At 35.8% G+C, this 25,849-nt stretch overlaps 1 protein-coding gene across 2 annotated transcripts in view; it reads left to right on the forward strand.

Moving 5' to 3' along the window:
• The window catches only part of ZBBX (zinc finger B-box domain containing), a 113,507-nt gene that overhangs the window by 5,742 nt on the left and 81,916 nt on the right, over window positions 1–25,849 (forward strand). For both annotated transcript variants that reach the window (XM_072752309.1, XM_072752310.1), the window contains exons 2-7: window positions 1,034–1,171; window positions 5,550–5,663; window positions 8,170–8,260; window positions 14,588–14,636; window positions 15,726–15,835; window positions 22,816–22,911. In XM_072752309.1, the coding sequence (XP_072608410.1) occupies window positions 1,104–1,171; window positions 5,550–5,663; window positions 8,170–8,260; window positions 14,588–14,636; window positions 15,726–15,835; window positions 22,816–22,911 (528 nt within the window). In that variant the 5' untranslated portion in view covers window positions 1,034–1,103. The remainder of the gene's footprint in view (window positions 1–1,033; window positions 1,172–5,549; window positions 5,664–8,169; window positions 8,261–14,587; window positions 14,637–15,725; window positions 15,836–22,815; window positions 22,912–25,849) is intronic.

Genomic DNA, 25,849 nt, shown 5'->3' on the forward strand with positions numbered 1-25,849 from the left:
TTTTTTTTTTATGGCTTTTATATATAGGTTTTATATGCCCTTTTTGACTCTATGCCATTTTTGAGCATAGAAAACAAATTTCCCTGGATCTTGATTCCTTCATGCCTCTCAGCATGGTGCTTTGCATATAGCAGAGACTTAGTAAATATTTATGGGGGTTGTGAGTACGTAGCAACACATATATAAACCAACAATATCAAATAGTTTGACCATTTGAAACTATGGACTACATGGTAATACCTTTTATATGTCTTTAAGAGCTTTCAGAATTAGGAAATTTTTATTGGTATAAAAATCTAATAGTTGTGCACGTGATTTGGTAATTCAGCATTACAGAGTAAATTATGATAGAACCATGAATAATTGGGATATTCAGGAAATAGGGTGTTCTGAATAATTTAATTTTCTGGTTAACTTGGAGTTAGGCAGAAAATCTTTTTTTGTTTCATTTCTTGTTAAAAAATTCTTTCTAAATATGCTAATTTCTGATCTTAGGCAAAGAGCATCATTAAAATTTTCTTTGATGAATGAGGATATTAGAGTGCCTTTGGGTAATTATTACATACCTTAATTTTCATTTTACATTGCCATATATGTACAAAGAAAGGTTTTGAGTTTGGATTGTATCTCTAAGTTTCTTTTCTTTTCCCTATATTTAGCCATGGATATTATTTTTGGATAGGAACAAAACCTGATGCATATTTTTATACTCTTTACCACAGAAAGAGCCAGAGAATGTGCTCTGTCTTAATGAGTGCATTCTTCACTTTCAGCTGACTATTTCCATAGTTTTTTGCTATATCATTATTAGTAAATTTTTGGTTCCATCACATATGTTATATTTATAACTTTATTAGTATATAGATCTATATAAAACTTAAATTTAGCATATATACATATATATTTACTGTTTGACCTTTAATTAAGCTTTTTTCTCATAATGATTTCTGTTTGTAAAACTTGCAACTACACATAGTTTTGAATTTGTAATTTAACTACTTTACTCTGGCATAATTCTTTGTTACTTTTTCAGAAGTTTTTGCAAATCACAGTAATTTTTTGATAATATTAAGACTGGAAAAAAAAAAAAAAAGACCGTGATCATGGACACCAAAGATTTTATAGTTCTTCCATGGGGAAAACCTGGAAATTCTGTAAAGCTAAGATACAAGTAAGTGCATATATATTTATTACTAAAATAGAAATAATTGCTAACATTTCTGTATGTTGTATTCTTTTTATATGAGGCAATTTAGACTTGAACTTAAATTTGTGAGCTCTTATTTCCATTTTCTTTACATTGGTGTATTTTTATCTCTGAGATAGTAGGTTTGATATAATCTATCATAATTTTTAAAATGAGGACTAAAATTATTTATGCCACAAAATTGAGGTGAAAAGTTATAAGTGAGGTTTGGGTTTATTGACTACTGAAGCAGTCTAACAGAAGGTTTCAGATAGTTTGTGATACTTTTTCAGGCTTAAAAAGGAATCACCCTGAAGAAAATGAAAGGCACTGAAATTTAGGGAGATTATTGGACTGAAAGATCTTTCAATAGAGAATAGAAGGTGTCATCCCAGCACTTCATCTTCTAAGGGACAGTGTGTTGAAATCACCTTTCTTGGGAAGGGTACCTTACGTCCTGGATTGTCTTGTGGATACATTCAGCTCGCCAAGCCATTTTTGGGAATTTCGTGACATAGCATGAGTACTGGCAGAGTCAATATACTGTTTCTTTTTGAGGTCATCTAGAGTCACTGGAAATTCCCAAGGCCTGCCTCTCAAGTATCAATAAGGGCCAGCCAGTCTGGGTTAGGGACAGACTGTAGATTTTCAATTTTAGTTTTGAGTTCCCTGAATCAGATCAATAGTCCTGTGGTTATTCAGTGTGTTCAGAGCCTTCCTAATTCTTCCCTCACTTTTGAGATACTGTGAGTAAGAGCATGTGTAAACTGGAAAATGTTACACAAATATATGGCATTCCCAGCACAACTGACCCTTGAACTACACAAAGGGGCACTGATGCTCTAGAACAGTCAAAAATCCCTGTATAACTTTTAACATCCCTAAAACTTAACTACTAATAGCCTACTCTTGGCCAGAAGCCTTGGAGAACGTAGTCAATTAACACCTACTTTGTATCTTGCATTGTATTATATACTGCATTCTTTCAATAAACTCAGCGAGAGAAAAGAAAATATTACTAAGAAAATCGAAAGGAAAAGAAAACAATACTATACTGTATTTATCAAAAAATGTTTGTGTATTAGTGGACACATGCAGTTCAAACCTCTTTTGTTCAAGATCAGCTGTATTAATTTTACCCTTTTTAGGTGGGAGGGGAGCTATCCAATTGCTACTATTACCAATTTTTTTGTGTGTGTGTGTAAAGAAGAAAAGGGGACATACATAATTTGATTTGGGTCCTGTGTTTCTAGTCTGTGTTTAGATACATAAAGACCATTTAGCCAACAGACATTTATTAAGTGAGCATGTTCTACACAATGTGCTAGGGAATGGTGGATATGAGAGGAAGAAGACACAATCTTTGCTCTCAGGTAGCTTGTAGAGGATATGAATAGATAAGATCACATTTATGAGATAGTAGCAACTGTGGTGTGATGAGAAAGCCCAAGGGGCAATGAGAATATGGCCCAAGCTACTGGGGCACAGGTTGGGGGGTCCCCAAGCTTTGCTTGAATGATGCAGTTAGTTGGGTAGTTACTGGGGGAAACTTGTGCAAAGGCAGAGAGACCACATAGTTTGGGAAGTGTCAGACACATGCAGTGATTTATGGAACAGAGATTTATAGAACAAAGTTAGAAGGGCAGGACTGTATAGATAGTAAATTAACTTGTACAGTGCACTAAGGAGTTTTGAATTTATTTTGGAGGTGATTAGGTTTCCCTGATCCAGTCATGATCAATATCCTACAAAAGCTAGGACAGGAACACCTACTCCACAGTAATTGCTCTGGAGTTCCCTTTGTCCCCCTTTTCTTATTTGAAGCCTATTTGCATTTGATACTGTCTTAATGATGATCTTAATCTTGTCTGATACCTTGGTGTTCTCCAGTGTTTGCATTCCTCTTTCCCAGCCCCCAACTCATTTCAGCAGGTTGTTTCTGGCCCTTGGATTTGTTGGGTTGACCTGATCGCTGCAGAATCAACCTTAGTTATCCCCAGTGGCCCTGCCTGCCCCCAGCTCTGTGTCTGAGGCTGTCTCTAGAAGGAGCCCTTGTCTTGTTTCAGACCCATAGCATCCCATCAACTTGACCACTTGGTCAGTAAGCAGTCTTTTTTTTTTTTTTTTCCAGTCTCATCCCTTTCCTCTACCAGTGGAGTCTTTAGAAACATTAAAAGTTTTCTAAGCAAGGGAGTAACACAATCACAATTGTGCTCTTGAACTCTTCCTCTGGAAGCCCTGGAAAATTGTTGTTGGCCATCAAGACTCTGGACATGGAGACCAGCTCATGTATCCTCAGCATACAGTCCTGAACTGTGTCTCCATCCCATCCCAAAGTGACCTAGGCATCATTATCCTTCTGGTTGCCCAAATAAGAAACCTAGGATTGTCTTAGATTCCTTCTTTGTCCCTTCTATGGTGAGTCACATACTTCAAGTCAGTCTCCAAGTCCAGTTAATTTTATTTCCATATATTTCTCAAATGCTCCCATTTTTCTCTCCACTGTCTCTATCTAGTCAGACCAGCATCATCTCTCTATTATTAGGATTACTGAAATAGTCTCCCAACTGGCTGCCTTGCCTTGCCTTGCCTTTCAGCCTTACACCCTCTAATTTCCCATTCTGCAGTCAGAGTGATTTTTCTAAAATGCAAGTCTGATCCATTCTCTTACAATCCTTTGGCAATTCTCATTTCTTATAGAATACAAATCCTCATCATGGCCTGTGTGGCTCTTCATGATCTGGCCCCTCTCCACCTCAGCAGTCCCATTTCTTGCCACTGTTCCCATCCTGTACATAATTCCTGGTCACGTGGAACCTCTTGTTCCTTGTCCCACACATCACCTGTGTCTCCTAGTGCCTACACTTTTCTTTCTTCCTGGAACACAGCTCTCACCATTTCCCTGTAACTGGCTAGGTCCTTTCATCCTGTAGGGATCAGCTCAGACTTTTCTTTCTTCAGGAATTGCTCTTGCAGGCCCATCGGCTGGGTACGTGCCCTCTCTGTGCTCAGGTACCTCCATGTTCTTCTCCAATGACAACACCATTATACTCTATTTTGTTTACCTTCATGCATGTCTGTGTGTGTATGTTCCTGTCTGTACTGGAAGCTCTACTGGGTCTCATATCCTATCACGTACTTTCACATGTCCTATCACCACAGTATCCTAGGGGCTGAACTATTCCTTGTGGAGCAGATATAATGAAAATAGTCCCTCTCCCTCAGTATTTTGCCAGCTTCTCTGAACCTTCTGGCAGCCTTTGCCTTATTTCACTTTCCGTATGTCTCACTGGATAGTGTCCACTTGGGCACGTATCTTTGACCCACTTGCTCTTTGGTGACTGTTCCTATAAATTAATTCCTTTCTGATCCCCATTATTCGTTATTTTTTAATTCCTGGCCTTTGAATCCTTGGGTATGCATGAGGATTATTTGAAGATAGTCAAACACTAATATAATAATAAAGGAAGAGATTTAAACTGATGATAGATGAGAAAAGCTAGAGAACTGGGTTGGCATAAGCTTATGGAAGATGGAGTCAGTGACTAATACTGACAAGAGACCAGCAGCATAAAATGAAGGAGATGGCTTGTGTCAAAGTTTGATGAGCTTCAGATATTATTACCAAAATCTCTTGCTCAAGAATCTGTAAAGGGACTCTTCTCTGTCCTCGAAAAGCTCATTTCTTCTTGTTTTCCTTCAGAGGAAACAATAGGTGGTATTGGCCCAGTTCCCATTCAATCCTTTTGATGGCTCCTATACTGAGAACCTCAGTAGATGCTTTCTCCCTAATAGGCCCCAAACAAGCTCTGCCTTTTTTTTTTTTTTGTTATTGTACTTGTACAACACAGAGGTAGAAATTTGTTGAAGGTTTCTAAGATGATCAGGTCAGCAAAAATGTGTATCCTGTCTATAAAGAAGAAAAACAGTTATTTTAAACAGTATGCTTCGAACTACTTGAATTCTTTAGAGGAAAGACAGTACGGAAATTAGAAAATCTTTCTTTCTTTTACTTTCTATTTGTGTAGCATAGATATTTGTGCATTTATAAGGACAGGGTTCATATGGAAAGTGAATTATGATTTGAAACCTCTAACACTGTAGTAGGTAAACCAAAAATCTGAAATTTGAAAATATACATACATTAAGGTGAATGTTAATGGAAGATAATGTTAACTTAAGAAACCATAGAAACCAATAGACTTCCAAAGGAAGTCCTTGGACTACTTTATCACTTATTTACTATTCATAATTGTAAGGGCAAAAGATGACACCAAAATTATTTAACTTGTTTTTTTTTTTTTTTTTTTTTTTGTTCGTTTGTTTACCACAAATGAATGTTCTGTGTTTGACTTTTACTCAGAAATGCTCGGGAACTGAGATTGGAGAAGGTACAGTTAGAACTGGAGAACCAACAGATGGAAAAGAAACTACAGGAATTCCAATCAGCTCGGAGCAAAGAAAAGGAAGAAAGAGCGTAGGTGACATTTTTAGGGGATTATAGAGAACTAAACTGAATTGAGTAGAGAACTATTTCGTATATTATTGTCATTCCAACAAAGATCTGCCCTGAATGAGAATTTTCTAACTTTTCCTGATGAACAAATAATATTAAATTTCTCCTGCTTTTTCTATTTGTGTCCTTTACATTAAGGCATGTTCCTTTTTAACATTAGCATGACTTCTGTTTCCTTTGAACCTTATTTGGTCTTACACTTTCTTATTTCTCTTGTATGACTCTTCGGAACCATTAAAGTCTGGGATGTTTAGCACAGCAATGCAGAAGTTGGCCTTTGCTCTCATAAAACTGCCATCCGTAGGAGATTGCCAGTTTGTGTTTAAGGTCATTTTTATTTATGAAAATACTTTGCTGGCACAGGGGTTTACATGTTCATATATAGGAATCATTTAAACCCTCAAGTATGCTTAAAATATTTTTAGACAAATGTGCCTTAGCTGAAATTTTATTAATGAGCACTCTTTAATATTGTGCTTTGTATCTGTATTAATTTTACTGGGAGTTTTCCTTTATTATAAAACTAATAAATACAGATGATAAAAGCCAAACAGAACTGATAGTTATATAATGGAAATTATTTCTTCTTAGCTCTAGGCTGACTCCCAGCCCATTTGTAGCACTGTTTTTAACAATTAAATTCTTTTTCCCCCACTAATATCTTTGTATAAACCTGTGTGTGTATACATTTTCTATGAATGTGTGTTTGTGTATATCTGACATGTCTTATGTTTTTACAAGTGAGGTGATCTATAAAATGATTCACATCCTATTTTTTTTTTTTTTTTTACTTAATATGTCTTAGTGCTGTTGCCACATCAGCACACAACTGATGCTTTTTTTTTTTTTTTTTTTTTTTTTTTAATGAGAGACACGGAGAAAGAGAGAGGCAGAGACACAGGCAGAGGGAGAAGCAGGCTCCATGCAGGGAGCCTGACACAGGACTCGATCCTGGGACTCCGCGATCATGCCCTTAGCTGAAGGCAGATGCTCAACTGCTTGAGCCACCTGGGCGTCCCATGATGCCTTTCTTTTAATGGCACATGATATTTGTGTATTTTACAGATATTTATTTATTTATTTTCTATTTTGCAGTTATAAATGCTGCTGTGAATATGTTTATATATATATATTTGTGCTTGCATACACAAGGATATCCAAGAGTTAAATTGTGAGTCAAAGTATATATGCAGTTTGCATTTTGGTAGATACTGGAGAAATTGTCTTTCAGATAAGCTTCAAAAATGTGTAACTTTCTCCTATAGAGAATGACAGTGCCCATCTCATGTGCTTTGGCTGGTACTAAATATTGCCAGGCTTTTTGTGTATTAAATTAGCTTTTGTTTAGTCTTATGAAATATCCAAGTGATATCATCAAATATCCATGCAATACCTTCTGAGCCATTAAAGAAAATTCAGATGTTTACAGTAATTCCAGTTGTATTTATCTTTAGAGTCTGATTCCTTAAAAACATATTCATGACACATACACACACCCTCTCTAATTACCAGAACATTGATCTAATCAAGGATATCAATGTCATATGTCATCTCAGGTGACAAAGTATATTGTATATTTTGCTGCTCTTCTCTTAGTGATCCAGTGAATTTAGTTTGTACTTCTCAGTGGATCATGAAATATTTGTGCATCAGAGGTCCAGAAATCAGCCCCAAGAGTGGGTTTTCATTAGCTGAAAAACCTTTTCTAGATGTTTTAAAAAATGTCCTAATGCTTGACTTTTTAGAAGAGGTAAATTTTCTTCTAAGATCACATAGATACTAAATGTCATAGCCAGAATGAGAACCTGCCACTCACTGGTCAGGAAGATAGAATTCCAGTGTTCTAAACTTGACTTCATTATTTATTGTCTGTGTGACCTTGGGCAAGTTTTTGTCTCATTATTTTTTAAGTGAAAATTGAACTTTTGCCTTGTTAACTTCAAAAAATTTTGTGAGACTCGAAAGTTCTTGGAAAACTAGAAATTAAACAGTTTGCCTTCTTTGCCATCTCTGTTACCTTTCAATGTGGGAGCTGATTTGTCGTCTTAAATGTGGAATTCATCACTTAGTAGATCTGCCAACTATTTTGAGTATTGTCTTGCTTCCTTTTCCTCTTTACATTTATAGACCAGTTTTTAAGACTGCATGACAATCTGTAAAATTTCCTATAAATCCATAAAACTGTCTTTAATCATCATAAATGTCTAAAAAATGAAATTCTGCATCTGTGTTTGGACATTTTACTTTTGTTCATTTCTTCTCAGAAGTTTCAAATATGGTAGAGTTATATTTTAGAATTACTGAGGATATTGTGGCATTATTGATATTTCATTTTCATTTTGTGGTGGTCTGTTACATGTTAATGACTGAATTTCATTTCTTGAAACAAGGAAAATATATTTATTTTCATTAAAAGGAGAAATGTATTTAGTAATTACATTTTGTCTTCTGTTTATATGTATTGAAGGTCAAGTGGATATCACTGGAAATCTGGGCAACTGGGAAAATTGGGTAATCAATCACACATGATGTCACAAAATAAAGGAAATGTTATTAAGGTAAGAAAATACCATTTGGTTCTCAGGGAATTTACTCAGTGAAGAGATATAAATTAATTTTTCAGATCTTGTATTCCTTTCCATACTTAAGAGTCTACTATTCTTATTTTAACAACTGCATATTATTGGATTTTGATCAATTTTATGGATTAATCTGTAGCTTTCATTATTCAGATATACTTTGTTTTTCATCTGCAAGATGATTTTTAAAAATTCACCTTGAGTAGATTTTTTTTTTTCGAGTAGAATTTTTCTAAACTGAATTTCTTTCATATGGTTCAGTTCTGGTTTCAAGTATGTGCAGTACAACTATGTAGTTTTATATTACGATGAAAGCCAAGTTATTTGATGTAACAAAGGACAGACTTTTTTTTCCTGCCTTTTTATTGTATCACATTTGTTTAATCTGTTTGTTTTGCTTGAATAATGATTATTATTTATATACTATTGATTCCATATGTAAAGATACCCAAAGAAAAAAATGCTTTCAGGTCTTCCAGCTGTAGAATTGCTTCATCTTTACTGTATATTATAAAATATAACATTACATCATATTTAAGATTAAAACCAGATGAGTGACTCTATGTAAGGAAAGCTGTTTTATTTCTGGATTGTTTAGTTAGTATGAGATCCGTGACTTTGTAAATTTTAACTTATATAGCTTTTTCTTTTTTATATACCTATCATTGAACTTTCTTTGGGCCAGTGGCATCTATAAACATTTTACTTGATGATTCTAACCTTTTTGCCTTCAAAAAAGCCTTTTGTTCTTTAGTGCCATTCTCTTACTGCAATATGTTTCTTTAATTTTGGGATTAAAAGTTTTAGAATCCACTTCCCATTTTTTCATGATCTGAGTATTCCGTGTATCAGATGTTATTGATATATAAAATATTAAAAATGCTGACTCTGTGATTATTGACTTATTTATTCAATAACAATTATTAAGTGCCTACATTGTCACATAGTGCATTATCTTTGTCCCTGAGAAGATCCTCATCTAATATGAAAGATGATGCACATATGAGAATAGGAAAAGTCAGTATGTCATTTTTTTTCATAACCATTTAGTATCTGAACCATCTATGTTTGGGGAAAAAATACTTTAGTTCCAGAAATATTTGAGTCTACTAGATGTCTTTATAAGGGAAAAATGATGAATAAGTCATGATGCGAGGCCCCACAAGCCTCATAATTGAGTCAGAAGATGTGAAAGCCTGGGGTCTGGGGAGCTGTAGAAGGTGGGTGTGGAAAATGAGCCTGAGGAGGAGGGAAGGCCTTAAATATCAGAGTTGAGAGTTTTGACTCTTACTGTGGGAATGGAATTCCTTGACAGCTTTTGAGCAGGAGGAAAGCAAGATTAAGGTGATGATTTATGATGGCTGATCTTGTCTAAATAACCAGTGCATTAGGAGTTTATAAATAGAAGATAGAATGATATGGAAACTGTTTTCATCATGTCCCATATCAATGAATAAAGTATTTTGACCATGGACTTTTCTATACATGAACTTGTTATTTATTTATAAATTGAATTTATTTATATAAATGATAGTTTACTAATATATCATGTGCATTGTAAAACAAATTATGGACATTACTTAAGGATGACATAAACACAGACACTTTGTTTCTACTTTCTGGTCTTTTCCTGAGCTCCGTCACACATGTCTACATGATACCTTGGAGGCCACTAGTATAGATGAAGAGAGACTATTTAGAAGACAACTAAAAGAATCTAGAGATCAAATAAGAAGAGTCTGAATTAGAATGTAGTGGAAGAAATATGAAGAAAACTATGGAACCAAAAAAACACTGAGAAAAGAAAGGAGGAAGTCATTTGACTTCTGATATCAGTTTGGATTGAAAAGGAGGTGGAAGAGAGAAGTAGAAAAAAACCCTGGGGATTTAGAATTTCCTTCCTTCCTTCCTTCCTTCCTTCCTTCCTTCCTTCCTTCCTTCCTTCCTTCCTTCCTTCCCTTCTTTTCTCAGCTTTATTGGGGCATAATTGATAATTACACTTTTAAGATAATGTAAAATGTACAGCATGATGATTTGATATATGTGTACATTGTGAAAAGATATCCCCCCTAGGCTTAATTAACACATCTCCACATCACATTATTTACCTCTTTCCTTCTTTCTTTGAGGACACTTAAGTTCTACCTAACAAATTTTGAAGATTTAGAGTTTTGTTTGGCTTTTCATGTGTTAGTTGAAGCCAAGAGAATAAATGTACTTCCTAAGAATTTATAAAAAAAAGGAGAAGAAAGGTATAAAGGATAGAGCTCACAAAGGGCAGGTGTGAAGGATAAAGCTTAAGGGATATGGAGGTAAAAGAGAACTTTAATATTGATAATCACTATCTATTTTATACCAGTCAACAGTTGAGCTGTTTTTCCTGTTTTATCTCATTAAGTGCTTATATCACTCTTAGAGGCAGTTGTTATTTTTCCAGTTCCACAGATGAAGTAATTTAACATCAAAGAAATTCACTTGCTCAAGGTCAAGCATCAGGGCCAAGATTTGGAATGCAGGCTTTCAAGCTGGTTCTAAGGTGATTTACCAGCTCTCCAGTAAAGGGAGCCTGAGAAGAGGAAGGATGGTAGCAGTAGCATCAAAGTAATGTAATTTCATAGAAAACAAAAGTAAAGGAGAGTGTTTTGACTGTGATTTGAGACCAGTGCTTCTCAACAGCAGTTAGTTTTACCTCCCAGGAGACATTTTTAGTTATCACCACCACAAGGGTTTCGGGTGTTTGGTTAATGATAGTGGCTACACGCCAAGAGTGCTGCTATACATCCTACAATATCCTGGACAGCACTCACACCAAAGAATTATTTGGCCTAAAATGTCAATGGTATCAGGGTCAAGAAACCCTCTGTTTGTCTATATGGATTATAATCTTGACTCTGTATGGATCATAATCTTGATTTTATTAGCTCTGTGATTTTAGGCAAGTCCCTTAACTTCTCTGAGCTTCTGTTATCATATTTGTAAATATACATAACCATACTTTTTAACTACCTCACAGAGTTTAAGCAATGTTGAGATTCTTTGTGTGAAACCAGTTGTAATGTTGGCTGCAAATCACATTAAAATGTTTGTGGAGAATGAGAGTTTTTAAAAAACACTGAATTTGATTTGATGTTAGATGGAAAAATAGATATCACGTGGTTACAGAAATAAGGGTGGATGGCAGTAAGTAAAAAGTTAACGTTGCAGTGAGTATGAGGATGGTGGATGACCTCTCAAGGATTTAACAGGACCAAGGAAAGACTTTATTACAGTTGACACTTGAACAACACAGGTTTGAACTGTGCAGGTCCACTTAATAAGCAGATATTTTTTCAAATGTATGTACAGTATTATAAATGCATTTTTTCTTCCTTATGACTTTCTTAATACCATTTTCTTTTCTCTAGCTTACTTTATTTTAAGAATATAATATATAATACATATACAGAATATGTATGTGTCAATCGACTGGTTATGTCAAAAGTAGGCTATTAAGCAGTTATGTTTTGGGGGGGTCAAAACTTGGTGCCCCAACCCCCATGTTGTTTAAGAATCAAGTGTATGTTGTTTATTATAATCATTATTATAAGACGTGTGAGCTAGTTTGTAGCGGAGGGATAGAGTCACTAGTGGAGAAAAGATTGAAGATGCAAATGAGAGAGGCATCAGTTCCTGGGGTGTAACATTTGAAGAGAGAGCTCGTTAAAAAGGCCTTAACCAATGGAAGGAGGACACATTGGTAAGAAAGATGGAAGAGTAAATAGGTGGCAGCAAAGGTGACATTTTAGAGATTGCATTTGACAGGAGATGAGGAAGGAAGCCATGGAAAGATTTTAGTGGGAAGACCTCAGCATTCATAGTATGCTGGCAGGATCATCTGCTCACAATCAGGAAGGGAAATGGGGTGAATATGGGTCTTTTGGGATAGAGAAAGTTGGATGTAGCCACGGAGGGAGTCATGATTGAGGTTTAGCATGGAATGAATAAGTAAACTGCTGAAGATCCATAAGAGCGTGGATTTGTAGGGGACCCAGTCAGGATTATTTCATCACAATGGGAGGTAGATAGAGGTAGAGGTCTAGGAGGAAGGAGGTAAGCTGATCTAGGTTAGCACTGAGAAGCTCTGAGTTTGGGCTTTTGAAGGTGTGGTCATACAGCCTGCTGCTTAGGTTTAAGGTTTGGTCATAATGGTCAGGTGACTGACAAGGCACTTAGATGTTCATAGTAGTCAACATATTGGAGGGTTTTTCGGCATCAGGATGTCAGGTGACCATGAACATTGAAGCCTCCACGGTCATCACCCAGAACTGAGATGGAGAGAAATACAGCTAGTTCCTCTGGATAGTTCTCTGGACAAGGTCGTATCTGAGGAAAGGTGAGTCCAGTTAATGTGAACTTTTGCAAGAGATAGTTTAAGGAAAGGCTTAAGGCACAAGATAAATGACTATTTATTAAGGACTCTGTGGACTAGCAGGGAACCAGGATGGAAGGACAGACCATAGAAAATGGCAAAGGTTATGTAGCTCATTGGGTTAAGAATAAGAATATTTGAAAAGGTGGCTCACGGGAGGAGTGTGGGCCCAGCACAGCAGATTAGGGAATTGGTAGGAGTTTGGAGGCATTTGTCAATGCCAAGGAGGCTGATGATGACAGCATAGCCTGGTTCCAATGGCCCAGGTGATGTGTCTGTATGGTACAACTACTAAACCACCCTGGACCCCAATGGCATCCCATCAGCATCTACTGATAGAGGCATAAGTGGGTTCATGCAGCATATCAAGATATCGAATCCCTTATGTTTTGGATATACACGTTTGTGGATATACATTCTTACGTGCATGTATGTGTATATACATATGGACGTGTGTGTGGTATATGTGTATCCCTGGTCCAACCCTACCTTGCCCTCATCTCTTTCCCAAACAGATGAAAATCAGACATAGGGGGAAATCCTATTTGCCTAAAAATAGCAACTGGCAGTTTGTTCACTGAAATATTTTTATGCAGTTTGAATCATTTGAAGTAGATATGGCCATATTTATAAAGCAGAAAAATATTCACAATAATAAAAACAACTTGTAAAATTTCCCTAATAATGGGTTCAATTTGCTCTGGCGTAGCCATTCTGCCCAGGTAGCCTATAACCGCATTGATCATGTTGCAATTCAGATGTATCATTAAGGTAATAATATTGGATAGTTTCATTATGAAAAATGAGATTAAATTATCTGTAGCTTGTATAACATTTTCGGTTTAAAAATAAAAGTGTGATTCACATAAAAATTGATTATTTCAATCCTATTTTCTTTTCTGCTGTGTTTGGTACATAGCATCTGAGCAGCTACTTAAAGAATGTGAACAAAATATGCCCTTTTGAAGCAAAACCACTAGATTCACTGAGAATAATTATGCCTAAATTTTCAAAGATGACTGCAGTTGGTACAGCCGTCGACATAGAGGCAACCGTTGTTCTCATATTCTCATGTACAAATTGGGCAATTGAGCATGCAAATTGCAAATTGAAAACTAGGCTTGAATTGACAGGGTCTGTATAAATGTGCACCATTCCTTCATGCTCATTTGTGTACTTTGAATGTTGATTTTAATAAGACTAAGGCAAGTACATACAATTGGTGAGTCTGTTTTTTGTCTTAAAATCTTAAGACCAAAACCAAAAATCTTAAGATCCAAGGATTTTTAAGTAACTATTTGAAACATCTAACAGTGAAGCTTATTTACTCAATATTTGGGCTATAACTTCAGAAAGTCAGGGATCACAGCCAATATATTGAAGGTTAAATCTATGATGCTTAAGCATGTGGTTCTCTAAATTGGACAAATAAGATAATATTGGTTTCTACGGTTATGTAAGCAGAGTGGCTCAGTCAGAATTCAGTTTAGATTTAGTCTACCCAAATATTAGACTTTGTGTATTTCAGAAAGAGCAGAGATAGAACAGGCTTAACTGAGCCTTTAACAGTATTTGAACACTAGTGCTTTCCTAAAATAATTTCATGATGATCTATAATTATTTTTGTTTGAAACATAATTTATGGCATGTCTTCAAAAGTGGTTTATGTATTTCCAAAATTTATTTTCTTTTTTATTTTTTGGTATGTTCTCTTAATTACCAGTTCTATATATGCTTTAATTATGATTTTCTGTTAATTTTGTATTATTCTCTCAAAATGTTTGTTTTACTCAAGATGCACTGAAATGCTGTGTCTCTAATATTTTTGTTAGTAACTTAAACTTTCTTTGGAGAAGAGAATGTATACCTGACAAATAATACCTATTTCATTAATACAGCTTTCTGCTGGAAAAGTGAAATTAAAATTACTGAAGGAGCAACTTCAAGGTAACCAGTTTGCCACTGTGTTATTAGATGCTAAAGATAGAATTAAAATTATATCTTTAAAGAAAGAAAGATATATATCTTTTATATCTTTAAAGAACATTAAAATGCCAGAATTGTTCATGCAATATAAAGATTCTAAGCCCCTAAATGATGGCTCTGATATGACTTTTGATACTCAAATTCATTTTATTTATTTTTTTGGGGGGGACAACCTTGTTTTATGTCAAAAAAAACCCCAAATGATGACTCTGATATGACTTTTGATACTCAAATTCATTTTATTTATTTTTTTGGGGGGGACAACCTCGTTTTATGTCAAACCCCCCCAAATGATGACTCTGATATGACTTTTGATACTCAAATTCATTTATTTTCGGGGTGGGGGGACAACCTCATTTTATGTCAAAAAACATCAGAAAACGTCAAATATGATAAAAGCATTTTCAAAAGTGTAAACTTTATTACATAATCTCTTAACCAGGAAGATAGTTTAGCCGTGTAAAATTATATTTTGAAATTTAATTCCAGGAATCGAAAAGAATATTGAAAATGGTTTTATATTTTAATACATAATTTCACAATAGCAAAACCCCCAAAACAATTTTGAATTCACAGTAATTCTAAAAGAAATGATTTTTTTTTTTTGTAGCAGATAAGTACATTTAATTTGAATGGCTAAGATCACTTGGTAGAACAAATTCTAGAAATACATATAACATTCAATATAGAAGTTATTCCATGTAAGCTTCATTTAGTTTGTTCTAGAGATGGGACGGAACCATAAGGATTCTATCAAGAGCATGGTTTTTTAACATTCTGTAATTTCAAATGTCCAATTCAAGTGAGTTTTAAGCAGAATGGGTGTGGGCCAGTATATGTGGCCCTGTGGCCAAGGGGGCTGCGAGGCAGGCTGTGGCCTCCACAGTTTACTGGGAAGAATAGACTTGGTTGCACACCATTCTTACTGGGCAATTAATATTTAAATACTCTTTGAGAATTTAGAAATGTGCATAGTTCATTATTTCATCAGTCAGAAAACTGGACATCGTATTTCATGTGATTGGCCTGACATTTTTTTTTTTCTTCCAGAGCCAGTGAAACAACCACTTAATTATAAGATGGCCAATCCTTCTGAAAGTGAGAAGCCCAAGATGAAAGGGAAGCTGTGTGGACAGTGTGAGAACAAAAGTGCTCTGCTGGTAGGTGCACTGTAATGAGATACTAGAACATAACTTTCCCGTGGCCTCATTCACCTCTCCCAACTTGACCTGCTCCAGCCAGGTACTTTTCCTTCTCCGCTGTTGCTAAAGGTGAAGTGTGCCTGCTGCCCCCATTCAGTGCACGGCATCTCGCCCTCTCATTGCCGTTTAAGGTTATCACCTAACTCTTGTTCTCTCTTGGATCCTGCCTCTCCGCACACCAAAATGCCGCAGTACTTTCCAAGCCAAAACTACAACCTAAGTTCTATGACCACCACATCCCCCTCTGCATCCTTGTTAGGAAAACTTCTAAAGAGTTGCCTATACCTGCTCTCATCATATTCTCTCTTCCTGTTCTTTCTCTTTTTTAAAAAAATATTATTTATCTTTTCATGAGAGACAGAGAGAGAGGGAGAGACACAGGTAGAAGGAGAAGCAGGCTCCATGCAGGGAGCCCCATGTAGGACTCAATCCCAGGACCCGCGGACTACACCCTGAGCCAAGGCAGATGCTCAACCGCTGAGCCACCCAGGAATCTCTCTCTCTCTCTCTCTCTCTCTCTCTCACTGAGGTGTAACATACTTACTGTGAAATAGAAAGATCTTAAATGTGCAATTAGATGCCTTTTGACAAATGTAATATGTAACACGCCCCCCCCCCCCCATCAGTATGATGAATACCCCTGAAGGTTCCCTCGTGCCTTTTTCAGTTAATTCCCACCACAAAGCCAACTACTGTTCTGATTTTAAGCACCACCCATTTAGTGGCACCTATTCTTGAACTTCATGTAAATGGAATAAATAGGGCTCATAGTTTTCTGTGTAAGGGCTTCTTTTGCTCCACATGGAGATTTCACCCGTGTTATTACATTTCTTAGTAGATTGTTCACTTGAATTACTGAGTAGCACTCGATTATATAATATACCAAGATCTGTTTATTCGTTGACATATTGAATGACAGTTGGGTTGTTCCCAGTTTTTTATTACATTTAAGGCTGTGTGGATATTTCTTTCTCTGCAGGTCTTTTTTTTTTTTTTTCTCCAATGATGTTTATTTTTTTTCTCCTTAAAAGTTATGAAATGAAATTGAAAAAAGAACCCCTGAAAATGGGTCCTGACAGTTCTCTAACTTCTCATTATTGCTGATTTCATAAACTTAAAAAAATTATGGCAAAATATACCGTAATTTAAAAATTACCGTTCTAGCCATTTTAAGAGTACAGTTCAGTGGTGTGAAATACATTCACATTATTGTGATTCCATCACCACCGTCCATCCACAAAATTCTTTTCATCTTAAGGAACTGAAACTCTGTACTAATTGAACAGTAACTCCCATATGCCCCTCCTGTCAGCCCCTGGCAATCATCATTCTACTTTCTTATTCTACTTTCTGTTTCTATGAATGTGACTATTCTAGGTGCCTCATATAAGCGGAAGGTTATAGTATTTGTGCTTTCGTGCCTCACTTATTTGACTTAATGTCTTCAGGGTTCATCCATATGGTAGCATGTGTCAGAATTTCTTTCCTTTTCAGGACGAATAATATTCCATTGTATGTATATCCCCCATTTTGTTTATCCATTCATCTCTCAGTGGACACTCGGGACACCTGTTTCCACCTTTTGAGTATTGTGAGTAATGCTACAATGAACATAGATGGGTATAAATACCTGTCCAGGGGTCAACTTTCAATTCTTTTGGGTATATGCTTAAAAGTAGAATTGCTAAATTCTCATGGAACCCTCTCCACTCAGGATTGGGTCTATGTCCAGCAACTGCTCCTATAAAGATCACCAGTGACATCCATATTCCTAAAGACAGTGGCTAATTTTCAGTTCTTATCTTAATCTATCAGTAAGGATTCCTCTCTCCTCTTTTGTGATTCTTCACTTGGCTTCCTCCAGGACATGATTTTCTCTTGGTTTCATTTTACTTTGCTAACTGTTCCTTCTCAGTCTTTGTTACTTTCTGTATTCTAGGTCCCTGAATATTAGAGTGCCACAGGGCTTACTCCTCAGCTCTCTTCCCTAGTCTATCTACTTACTCTTTTTTTTTGATTTATTATTTTTTTGAGACAGAGAGAGCACACAAGCAGGGAGGAGGGTCAGAGTGTGAGAGAGAAGCAGGCTCCCCACTGAGCAGGGGGTCTGATACAGGGCTTGATCCCAGGACCCTGGGATTACGACCTGAGCCCAAGGCAGGTGCTTAACTGACTGAGCCACCCAGGGGCCCCTACTTACTCTTTATAGGTAATTTTACCATTCTCTTGGCTTTAAAGACCATCTCCTTTATGGTTCCTAAATTTACATGGATGGTTCCTAAATTTACATCTCGAACTCATCTCTTTCTCCCGAACTTTCAAACTCAGACTGCCTATTCAACACCTCTACTTGATGTCTAATAGTAATCACTAACTTAACGTGTTCAAATCGAACCTTTAGTATATCTTCCAACATATTTTCCTCCCCCTACATTCTCCTCATAATAAGGATTAATTCAAATGTTCCCTGCCATGGCAACCCTTTGTAAAAGCAACAGCTGAGTTGCCCTGAGTATTTTGGAGCTGTTCCATGTAACCTCATTGCATTTATTACCCCTTAATATAAATTTATGTGTTTATTTTCCACCTACCGATGTCAACTTCAGGCATGTAGGGATTTAGTTTTGTTCACTGTTGAATACCCACCACCTAGAATTATGCCTGCAATTCAGTAGGCACTCAATAACTATTTGCTGAATGAATCAATTTTTTTCTGGTAATACTTCTGATACATCTTCCTTTTAGTTAGTATTTAAAGTACTCTAATATCTTATGTAATTTAAAATATTACACAGACTTAAGGAGCCATTTTTCTCCCAAAGAATTTAATGGGTATAGCTAATATTTGTGGATTATTATAACTGATAGTTGTTTTAGTTTCAGAGAATTTGGCCGTAATCATTTCTGATTTGAGACTACGTTACTATTCTCATTTCATGGCAGTTTTAGCTGGTCTAAGAGAGTTAGAATGCTGTAAGTCTAATAAAGAGCTAATTAATTGCAATATTAAATGTAAAACCCGGGCTCTTGGGTACAATGCTCTTACCGTTACATTATGCTGTTTTCCTATCTTATTTGATACAATGACGGACAAAAAGTAAGACATTTTCACAAGTTATACCTACCCAGAAAAGTTTGAAAATATAAGCAATGTTAATAATCCTGAAGTTGGAAGTATGAAAGCTAAAAGGGGCTTACTGGCTGAATCAAATTGTTGGGGTCCATTATTAATGATCGGAATAAAGTATTTATGTCAGAGCTGTCCATATTTCTTGTGAATCCTGTCCTATGTTGAACGCTTTTTAAAGGCCAGGAAATTTGAACAATGTGACATACGTAGATAAATAAAATTTGAGTTGGAAATAAAGAATCTGTTTTTCCAAAGAGAAGGAAAAGCAAGAAGAGGGACATCCTAGACAAGATAAATGAGACATGGCTGGAAAGCAAACGAGTGATGATGGGCGCAGTGATTAAAAGGCTGATTTGCTTGGAAAACTGTTATAAATAGAAACCAGCTTTTAGAGCCTACACATTCTTAAACGATTTTGCTAAGATTTTAGGAAAATGTGTTGTTTGATTTGAAATGAAATGATACTTGTCAAACACCACAATAAGTTATTTAAAAATTCGAGTTAGGCACATCTAATGAAGTAGACCATGGTACTGATAAACCTTAAGGTTATCTTGTATTCTTAGCGTCCATCATTCTACATAGTAAGGCTGGTTGTGTAGTGAGAGTAAACCATCTATATCTTATGGTCGGGTCTTCATCAGGATGAGTCGTATATGGGAAATAGGGGTTAAGAGCTTGCAATTTGGTGGTTTGAATCTTAACTTTACCTTTTATTAGCTATGTGACCTTTAGCAAATGGCTTAATTTCCTCTGTATTTCTGTTTTCTCATTTGTAACAGTGGGATAATATAGACCACGGTAGTCTATACCTCAGAGTTATTGAGAATAAAGGTTAATGCATATGAAGCAGTTAGCATTGTACCTGGCACATTGATAGGAGACAGTGACTTGTGTGTGTTTTGTTTTGGCAGGTTTTCATGTCTCCTGACACATTCACATACATTGATGGTAAAAACAAGACCCCAAACTTCCAAATTTCTTATTTTTAAAAGAAATTCCAGTAGCTTTAGGCTATTTGTACATGGCAAAACTGAAATGGATAGTTAAAAATTACATATTAATTTGGCAAATATGGATAATTTAATTAAGCTCAAAGGGATTCTGAAGGCTTAGCACAACTGATCTAGGCTTGATCAAATTAAAAAGATATCTGCTAAAACTGCACTTGGGTATTCCATCATTGAAAGAAGCATTTGTGGTGGAATGGAGTCCTTATCTACATTTTTAGTACTTTTCTGCCAGTTATTCAAACTGCCTAAAAAGATTTTCCAGTTGGCGGTCATTTTAACCCACTTTAAATCCAAATATGCTTGTATAACAAAATATATAAGCTTACTCTGCAATTCCAGCTTTGATCTTCCAGTCTACAACATCCGTTTGGCTACTTTCATTAAAAATCTGTTGTTAACAAATACTTGGCTTAGAATTCTATGTTAAAACTGATTTTCAGTCTTCTATATTACATCATAAAGACAGTGCCAACTATTTATGAGAAACTTATTAAAACATTAGCAGATAGGTTAACTAAAAATTACACAGAATACATTTTGAAATATTCATTAATGCAATAGTGCCGCCATTCATGTATGTGAAATTATAGCTTTATATTTGATTTTGCACCTAATATTAAGGAATCTAGATAGTGTTTTAACCATCATTTCTGTAAGAGACTGTTGTTCTTGAAACATGAGTTGAAAGGGTAGGACTAGTTCCCAAATTAGGGATAGTGTTTATTTTTCTTGAATAAAAATCCGGTTCTGTATAGCTCATCACATTTGAAAAAAGTACATTTGGATTTTGATAGATACCTACCATGCGGTCATTTGACCAACTGGGTTTTGTTTTATTGCAAATTTTATCAAGGTTTGTCAATAAATGATTAGTGCTGCAATTAATGGTCAATGTGATTTTTAGTAATTTGGGCCATGGGCAAGAGCTTGAGCTTTGAGCCAGACTGTGGGATTAAAATCCTGGCTCCATTAGCTGTGTGACTGGGCACATTCCCAATCGTTATGTTCCTTTGTTACCTCCTCTTCACAATGGAGATACAATGATCGTGTTAATCTTATAGGGTTGTTGTGAGCTTCAGTGATAAAATATATGAAGCCCTTAGCACAGTGAGTGTTTGGTAAATATTATGGATATTGTTATGGTTATGTGATCCTAGCCTTCCTTTTTAGTTTCATTAGTTACATAAAATGTCTTATTCTTTTTACCTTTGGTGGTGGTTGTAAGCATTGTCCTAATAATTTTATATTTAATAAACCTGGCCACATTATAATAGGTATCTGTCATCACATGGAGACTTGTAATACAATTTTTAAAAATTAATGGACTCCCATTGGGTTTTTAATAAGAGTTTAGTCTACCTTTCTACATCCTGTACATTCCAGTGCCTGTTACTTGCTGTGTGGTCTGCATACCAGCAGCTGCGTGGACGTTCCCTGGGAGCTTGTTAGAATGCAGGATCTCAGGTTCCATTCCAGATGTCCCGAATCAGTCTTCGCTGTTACAAAATCCCAGGTGATTCATAAGCACAGTCCAGTTTGGGAGACATCACTGTGCATTGCACAGTTCACTCAGCCTCTCCCCAGTCTGCTCCAGCTGCTTTCTCCTTATGATGATTCCTTGATAGTAGGAGAGAGGGAGGAGGGGAAGAAGGGTGGTGGGCATGCTAAGTGGAGGGAGAGGAAGTGAAAAAGGATCAAAGGGAATGTGGGTTCTGTGACATAGACTTTCTGATGTCATCTCTCCAGACCCTCACGCTTTCTTATTTGTGCTGCTGACCTTATTAACCTAGGCCAAAATCAAGAAAATTAGAGGTCTTAGCCTTTTGGACTGGTTTTTCTCATGTTGTAAAGGGAGTTGAAGTGGCTGTACAACTGGACGTAGTAATTTCACTTGCAGTAAAAATTCTATTTTTTTCCTCTTTACTTTCAGTCTTGCTCAGTGCCATCGTAGGTACAGTTATATCACATCAATTTATCCATAAATTTAAAAACTATGCAATGTCTGGGTGGCTCAGCGGTTCAGCATCTACCTTTGGCTCAGGTCATGATGCCGGGGGTGCTGGGATGGAGGCCCACATCGGGCTTCCTGCATGGAGCCTGCTTCTCACTCTGCCTCTCTCTGTGGGCCTCTCATGAATAAATAAATAAAATCTTTAAAAATTTACATTTTTACACCATACAGAATTTGAAAGATAAATACAGACTTGTCCATAATTATTTCGTGAGTCATAAATATTGCTGACATGTTGATGTGGTTCCATCCAGTTCTTTTTCTTATACTTTCTTTCCTTTGAGGAATCTTCTAAGAATACTTTTCAAACCATATCTCGAAAATCACCAGTGAATTAGTGCCATTGAGAGAAGTGTGTGGGGATTTTTGGAGACAAACAGTATATGCATTGTGCCATGTAAATCAATAGAGAAAGATTAAAGAACTCATAAACATGAAGTAGTCTTGACTTCAGAGATAATGATACTTAGTTTATCAGGTCAAGAAGTTTGGTTTGAGGTTGCAGTTTTTTTATGATCCTTTTGGAATTCTAGCAACATATATGCATCTAACACATATATCTAAAATCCACTTGCAACTATTTATTTTGATATGAAAGTAATTAGAGTTTACAAGCTGGTTTTTCTCAGTTACATCTTAATCGGGTCAAATGGCTCCAGTTTCCTTGGGCTACCAATTCTGATGAATCTGGACATGTAATTGTAGAAATAAAGATGACTACTTTATGCAAATGTTTTTGCAAAGTCATATTATAAGATTGTATGATATTTTAATGTCTTTTAAGGTATGCCTTGAATGTGGAGAAGATTATTGTTCAGGTTGCTTTGCTAAAATTCACCAGAAGGGGGCACTGAAGCTCCATAGAACAACTCTTTTGCAGGTATGACTTTTTAAAATGCTTTACTTGTAAGTGTATTTATAAAATGTTTCAACACAAAGACATTTTAAAACATGTTTAATTATCTAGAGTTTAGGATGATTTATATTAATTTCTAAAGTTCTATTATGTACAGTCTTTACATATATCTTAAAATTATTTTACTGAGTGCTAATCTGCTATTTAAACTGTGTTTTAATATAGTTCCTGAGACATTAGCTTGATTAGAGTTTTCAGATCGTGCACTTTATCGGTGAACTTGACATTTAAAAATTAGACAGTATTTTTATCTATTGTGGTTTCAAATGAACGCATGGTTTGTTTTAAATATTATTTCTGTATAGTTTTGAAATAGGAATCTCCAATGTTTTCTTTTCATGTCTTTTTTTTTAATTAGTCTTTTATTTGTCCTCACCCATTATCATTTAAATAAGCTTATCTCTCAGGTTTCTACTTTTCCTCCTACATAGTAGAAGCTTTTAGTTTTCCTCATATAGTCATTGTTTTGTGAAATGCTTAAACTCAAACCCTGTCAGATGGTTTAAAAATTCTAATACTTCATAAATATGGCTAAATTTAGATATGACATATTATACCAAGTTACATTTAACAGTGCACTGATTTCTCAAAGATTTCATTCATTGTATAATAATTTATTCAACAAATATTTATCGAATACCTTTTAGAGAGCAGGGTCTGTGCTAGCCAGTACCTTACGCAGATGAATAACACTAGGATTCTGCTCTTAAGGACCTGAGGGTAAAAGTGAGAACCAAGGATCTTGTGTAAAGGGTTAAAGATTCTAATATCTTGTAAGCAAAAAAAAAAAAGGAGACCAATCAGATCTGTATTTAGAAAGATTCAATTTGTACCTGTTACCTCAACATAAATATTGGTACGTCTCAAGGAGGCTGATGATCCAAGTCATAATAACCACAAAACATAAAATAGACCTTACTCCTATCAATATTTACCAAAGTCAGTTATTTTTGAGTGGCTGCTCAGTGTTTAGAATAGCCACTTAAGATTTCTTGATGTCTGTTTTTCTCCTCTCTCCCTATATCTTTTGCTCTCCTTCGTATCTCTCTCTCTCTATCTCATATACATCACACACACACACACACACACACACACACACACACACACAATCAATCAATTTCAAAAGGCAAACTTTGCTGTGATATGGCTTATTGTTAATCCAGAGAAAGATATGGTACGGGTCAAATCATGCTTTCTAAAAGCAACACAACATAGCGTATGCTTTCTAAACTGAGCAATTTCTATTCCGTATTAATGTCATTAAACTCAGTGTCTTCTGCATCTTGAAAAGAAGAATGTCATCTTTGTAGATGGGCTCTTTACATAATCCTAAGGGTAGAATTGATGAGGAAGAGAGAATGAATACTAACTGATTATATACTTCGTATCATGCACTGAATATATACTTCGTATCATAGCATCACATTTTCTAGTTTTGATTGCAGGGGAGGAAAGGTGGTAAGCCAGAAATAGTAAAATGATATTTAAGTTCCTAGTGAATCTCAAGTTGTGGAAGACATATTCATCTCTAGAGGTTAACAGAAGTGAATTTTACGATAGGTGTATGAATCAAAGAGCATGACAAGTGACAGTGAATCCTTGAGAGATCTCCTTAAGCACAGGGGTTCCTTTATGTATGGATTTTAAAGTTAAATACCGATAGAGAACTGTGTATTTTCCATATTCATGTTATTCCACTGTGTTGCCCTCCAGTCTGTGAAGGCAAAAGTCACTACTTGATGCTATTTTGAGGACAGTCCTGGGAAATTCATTGCCTAGTGGGGAAATCAAATTAGGAGGCTAACTTTAGAAAAACGTATGGGGAGCTTGCCCCTATTGGGAGCTGAACATGGATTATTGCTCCTTTTATATAACATCATTTCACTTATCCAGAGTGCTGCATAGTGAAGTACTTTGAAGATTTTTTTCCAGATAACTCAGGTAAATTTGACCATTTATTCACTGAACAAAAATTTTAATTAAAAAAGTTTTTTTTTTTTAAGGAAACTTACAAAATGTATAACATACTCCCTCCCATCTTACTAAAGAATACAATGAATACAGTCCCACTGTATTTTGGTGGCTCCTTCTCATTATTTAGACCAGTAGCTGTTACAACAGTAAGATGCCTAGACTAGCTGATGGTGGGGCTACACCTTCCTCCTAAGAAATTTGCTCTTCTGGTTTCATTTTTCTTCTTTTATTTTAAAGATTTTATTTATTTATTAGAGAGCGTGTGTGCACATAAGACAGCACATGAGCAGGATGAAGAGGGAGAGAGAATCTGGAACCAGTTCCCCACTGAGCCTGGGGTGGTGGTGGGGGGAATGAGGTCTTGATTCCACTACTGTGAGGTCATGACCTAAACCCAAACCAGAGTCAGACCCAGGCACCCCCATTTTTCTTTATCATGGTCTTACCCATTCTGTGCCATCACTTCTTGACTTTAATCAATTGTCCCATTAGCTATCTGCCATTTTCATCCTATTTCTAGTCTCTGTTTAGTGCTTTAATTTTTTTTTTTTTGCAGTCATTTTTTTTCCTTGTTTCTATCATTCTTCCTGGTCTTTCCTATGACTAAATGTTCTTGATACTGTTGTTGTCTGGCCTGAGGACTGCTGGTCAGCAGCGAATGGTATCTCCCTCTGTTTAGCCCTCATTAACCAGTCATATAATATTTTTAACTTTCCACTATTTTGGCAACTGTCAAAGCCATGGGATTTGTTGTTGTTGTTGTTGTTGTTGACTGCTGAATACTCCCTAAATTTGAGAAGGTAGAGCAGACATTTGATAACTGATTTTTAAGCATTACTATATAAAAAGCAAGCATTCTAGGCTAATGGCTGCTCAACTTTATATTCTTTAACCTATGCTGACATTTCTGGTTATTTTAAATCCCAGC

The sequence above is a fragment of the Vulpes vulpes genome, chromosome 3 (assembly GCF_048418805.1).
Source record: "Vulpes vulpes isolate BD-2025 chromosome 3, VulVul3, whole genome shotgun sequence".
NCBI lineage: Eukaryota > Metazoa > Chordata > Mammalia > Carnivora > Canidae > Vulpes > Vulpes vulpes.